Source organism: Olea europaea, unplaced genomic scaffold (genome assembly GCF_002742605.1).
Source record: "Olea europaea var. sylvestris unplaced genomic scaffold, O_europaea_v1 scaffold1726, whole genome shotgun sequence".
Taxonomy (NCBI): domain Eukaryota; kingdom Viridiplantae; phylum Streptophyta; class Magnoliopsida; order Lamiales; family Oleaceae; genus Olea; species Olea europaea.
Window position 1 is genome coordinate 127,212 of NW_019234961.1, and position 4,787 is coordinate 131,998.

At 36.6% G+C, this 4,787-nt stretch overlaps 2 protein-coding genes across 2 annotated transcripts; both read left to right on the forward strand.

Moving 5' to 3' along the window:
- Positions 1–383: 383 nt before the first annotated feature.
- Positions 384–3,817, forward strand: LOC111377801 (plant-specific TFIIB-related protein PTF2-like). The gene is made up of 2 exons (XM_023000930.1): positions 384–2,543; positions 2,999–3,817. Exon 1 carries the CDS (start codon positions 1,579–1,581, stop codon positions 2,233–2,235), a length of 657 nt encoding a protein of 218 aa, XP_022856698.1. The 5' UTR covers positions 384–1,578; the 3' UTR covers positions 2,236–2,543; positions 2,999–3,817.
- LOC111377806 (plant-specific TFIIB-related protein PTF2-like) lies at positions 645–1,542 on the forward strand. Its single transcript, XM_023000934.1, has 3 exons — positions 645–849; positions 901–1,138; positions 1,197–1,542. Exons 1-3 carry the CDS (start codon positions 645–647, stop codon positions 1,540–1,542), a joined length of 789 nt encoding a protein of 262 aa, XP_022856702.1.
- Positions 3,818–4,787: the final 970 nt, after the last annotated feature.

Genomic DNA, 4,787 nt, shown 5'->3' on the forward strand with positions numbered 1-4,787 from the left:
CAACTGAATTTTTCCCCTTAAGACGAATATAGGTCCCGTTTGACAGTGATTTTGAGAATTGAATTTGTGACCGTTAAGAGAACAGTGAGGGCCACCTGTGAGAGAAGAAGTCAAATTTTACGGCTGAAATAATGAAATAACGGCTAAAAAATCAATTTTTTGAAGGGTGAAGAATCACTCTCAAACAAGCTCATAGATAGGAAACACGTTCACAATACTGCTAGAAGGTCCCACATACAATCTGAAGTTTATTGTAATTTTTTTCAACTTATTATTCTCAATAATTGTTGCGGATGGAGCCGTTACGTAGAGGTGTACGACGTCGTTTGCGCAGGATATAAACCCTTGATAAATCTTGATTAAAAAAAACGCACTGACCTGGCTCCAAATGCCCCAAAATAAATCTTCTTTTAGAAGCCAAATTTTATTCTTTCTTCCTCCTCGTGTCCTCCGGTCACAGACTCGCAGCCCTCCACCCGCCAATTTCTTCCTCCGGCAGCCGGCATCAAGATTTACAAAAAATAAGTGCACCATTCTTCTGATTCTAGCAATTGCTTAATTGTATTCGTCTCGATTCTTTATTGCTTTCGGTAGAAACAATCTTCCCAATACAAATAAATAGTTTCAGCAATTCTGATTGAAAGATGAACACTTCTCGTCCCTGCAAGAGCTGCAGGAAGAGAACTCTCCTCCCGGATGATGTAACAGGCAATATGGTCTGTACATCATGTGGTGTAGTTCAAGATTTCGACAATTTTCAAGCCCATATTGGTGGCATTACCGGCCCTGCTGGCACCTATGTCCGTGTGGGCACTGCTGGCACTGGCAGTGCTTACAATTGTAAAGAAAGTAAAATATAAGAGGCCCAAAAGTTTATTGCCAATTTTATGTTTAAATTAGGACTTTCGGGTTCAAAATCCCATGAGGTTAAGGTTATGGTAGAGACAATTACAACAGGTGAATATGGTCAAGGGAAATGGTTTCCGGTTTTCATTGGTGCTTGTGCTTATGTTGTGATGAGGATGGATAAGAAGATCTTGCCAATTGAAGAAGTAGTGGATTTGGTGGGGTGTGATGTTTATGAATTGGGTTGGATGATTAACCGAGTTGTGGATTTTCTTGATTTGAAGTTGCCGGAGTTTGACATTGTGAATTCACTCGAGCATGTTATTAGGAATTATCCGATGTTTAATAAGATTTGGAGGATGTGGTTCAGAGGATGTTGAAGCAAGGGGTGTTTTTGATGCAATGTTTGATCAAGTGGTTCTTGACCACGGGAAAGAGGCCGTGGCGGTGGTGGCTGCAGTTTTAGTTTTTGTTGGGGAGTTGAATCAATTAGATTTGAAGCTTGAAGATGTGGCAAAGAAGTTACACTTGTCGATTATTACCTGTAGGCGTAGGTACAAGGAACTTCTGGAGAGGCTTGTAAAAGTGGCTCGAGCTTTGCCGTGGGGTGAAGATGTCACAGTGAAGAATATTATGAAGAATGCTCCAAATGTGATTCAGTACATGGAAATGAAGTCGATGAGCCAATTTGGTTAGAAGGGGAAAAACTTTGAGCATGTCGAATTTGATCTGATGGAAGTGGTTGCTGACTGTCTGAGCAAAGAAACCGGATATGGGTTAGATATTTATACAACTGAGAATTGCTCCGTGCAGTATTTTGAGGCAAATCATCAGTCACCTCTAAGAATTGAATATCCAGATAAATTTCAGATTTCTCCAGAATGTTTGACCATGATTTATTTTAAGTTCTTGGATGAGGTTCCTGCACTCGAGGCTAAATCAGAAAGGTCCAAGGATAGCAAAAGGAAGAGAGGAAAAAGTTTTGACCTTCATTCATGTACAGATTGGTGGAAGGGTAAATCAGATTTTAGTAAAAAGCTTTTGTTGAAGCAGGTATTTGAGAAAGATATAGGATTGGATATTTCACCACCATTTTTTGATAGGGGATGTTTAGCTTCTGCAATTAGGCAAGAAAAGATAAAAGCTTCCAACCTGCGAATCCAGAAGATTATGCATCCACTTGCAGCTGATTCCGATGATGGGAATGATATTTGTGCCTTCAAACATATAAACTCTGGGAAGAAACAAAGGAAAATGCGAGTGGATATTGATTGGGAAGATCTCATCATTGAAACTCTCCTCCTTCATAATGTAAAGGAAGAGGAGATAGAAAATGTACACTATAATGTTTTGTTGGATTTGCATGTTTTTGACTATGGCAATTTGTGATTGGCTTCGACAAGGAGCAGTTTTATTAAAGCTCGAAAACTGCATTTTGGCACATCAAAATATGTTGATGTCTCTTGCCAAGACAGATTGTCATCATGTGGACCTTCTACAAGCAGAAAGATATTCTACATTCTAAAATCTGGCAGTGTTGTTAAAGCTCAAAAACTGCATTTTGGTACATAAAAATATGTTTACATGTTTCTCACCGAGGCAGACTCTCTTCGTGTAAAACTTCTACACGCACAAAGATATTTTGTACTCTAATCAGCCCCTCAAATTCATACAACATTGATTATTTTGCAATAAAGGTTGGTATACCCATTATTTTATTAAATGCAATCTTTTTCCTGGCAAATTGTCTCCTTGTCATTTCAAGCATTTTTTAGTATCACTTACCATCTAGCACTTGTCTGTTGGAGTTGCTGCTTGTTTAACATTAGATCAAATGGTAGCTTGTTGATCTCTAAAAACGTCCAATAATTGTATCTGCTTAGTTTGAGTGATGAGAGTTGCATAAATATTACATTTTACAGTCAGATAAATTCATCGGATACACTAGCAAAATCATATTTGTTTGTTAGTTACTCTATTTTCAAAAGTAGGTCTCTACACATCTTCTACTTTAATTTGCGCGATGATTACCCGATTGCAAACGGAAATATTTTGTTGATAAATGGCCTTCTTTGATTTAAGTGAATTTGGCTAACTTTTATCAACTTTTTTGCTGAATGATGGGCTGAGTTTTAAAAGGGTGTCTGTCCAGGTAATTCGACGGCTTCTTGGGTGCAAAAGCTTTAAATGGGAATGGTGATTATGTGATTACAGTCTGCGAAATCTTTGGGAAAAATGGACTGCAGTAGATCTGTGGCTACTTCAGTTGACTCTTGTTTCTCGTTCCTGTTGCGCAGCCATGATTTGCATCTTGGCTATTTCCTCTTTTTAAATTTGGGTTCTCTTGTCTTTCTATATCTGCCTTTGCTAGTGTGAAAAAGGCTAATGACTTCGATTTTCATAATTTTCCTTCAATCTACAATATATCACGCCTATTGGTGAAATTAGTTTAATGAGGCTGTTCAGCTAAGGTGCTTGCACGACATTGTATTGTAAAAGAAGAAGTTAATGCTGATAAAATATACACTTAAAAGCCATATAACAGAACTCGAAGTGCTAATTATGTACTTTTCAAGTGACTGTAAAGCTAAGCGATTCATTTAAGGCTGCTTTAAATTTTGTCACTGATGTGATTATCTGGGATGATGTTTATGTTCTTAAAAGTAAAATGTAAAATTACAATAGCAAAACTATATTCTCCGTTGATTTTAGGAGTTAATTACTAGTGCCAGTGTCACCTGATGCCTTTAGAAGTGCAATCTTCTGGTATTTAGGATGCTCAAAAGCTTTCTTGATAAGGAAAGTAGAAGAGTACTTATTGTGTTTTGCCAGAAAGTTGAAATTGTTAAGTTATTTATTTGTTGTTCCGAGTGACCTATGTAATAGTAGCGAGTGAAATGGAAAAACCTATGCGAAAGCAATTTTTCAAATTCCTTTTTAATTTTCCCTTTTTGTAAATTTTGTTGCAGTCATTTTCAAGAATACATTACTGTTGAAATGGGTTGCTAGTTATGTATGTAAAAAAGATGCAGAAATGTATTTTCATGGGTGGGGGAGGGGTGGGAAGGAGGGAGGGAGGAGGGAAGTATTTATGGGAAATCTGGTAGTTGAGTTGTAGCAAATAATATTTCCTGCAATTTTTCATCAATAATTTCTGAGAATTTGTCAGTAATTCCAGTAGTACCTTTTTTTTTTTTTTGGTTCCAAGAAATTTTTGTGCACGTTATCTTTTTGTTATTGAAGTTTTTCTGCTCAATTGATCCTGTGGCATCTTTTCCGCTTCTTGACACTGCATGTTTGTTTTATATCCATTTTACTAATGGTAATGGTTCATATGACCTTGATTTTGTTACTGGTATTAATGTTTTTACTGATTTATATTACATGTATACTCTTTTTCGTTCATTGTTCAACATGATTTGCACGAACTTTGAGTTAAAAGTGTTGAGTCAAGATAGATACTTGATTTGCTTAATGTTGTTCTTAATCATCATCCCCTGAACTAAAATATGTTGATTTCACTGATATGGATGGCATGCTTTCGAGTGCTGTGACGAGAGTTGCCTTAGCCTAACATATTAAGATTCCATGAATATTTGTCCTCTTATACTCGAAGAAAAGAAAAGAAAAAAAAAAATAGTCGTCGTCTTCAAAAAATGTTGGATTGCTTGCTTGTAAAGCAGATTTATAACTTATGCAAAGATGAATGTAGAATTTTGGTCCCTGCTTCAAGGTTTACGGATAATCCTTCTGCTAATATTGAGCGGCTACTGATATTCTAGTTGGTTTGTTTTTGATTAGTATGTAGAGATTTTTAATGGAATTGGCATGCATTTAAGCGGTTGGATATGGTCTTTTTAGTTTTCTTCTTGTCTAAATTTGTTTTTCTTTGACATGCAACTGGCAAGTGTTGAAAATGTATTCTAGGTATACCATTCTTC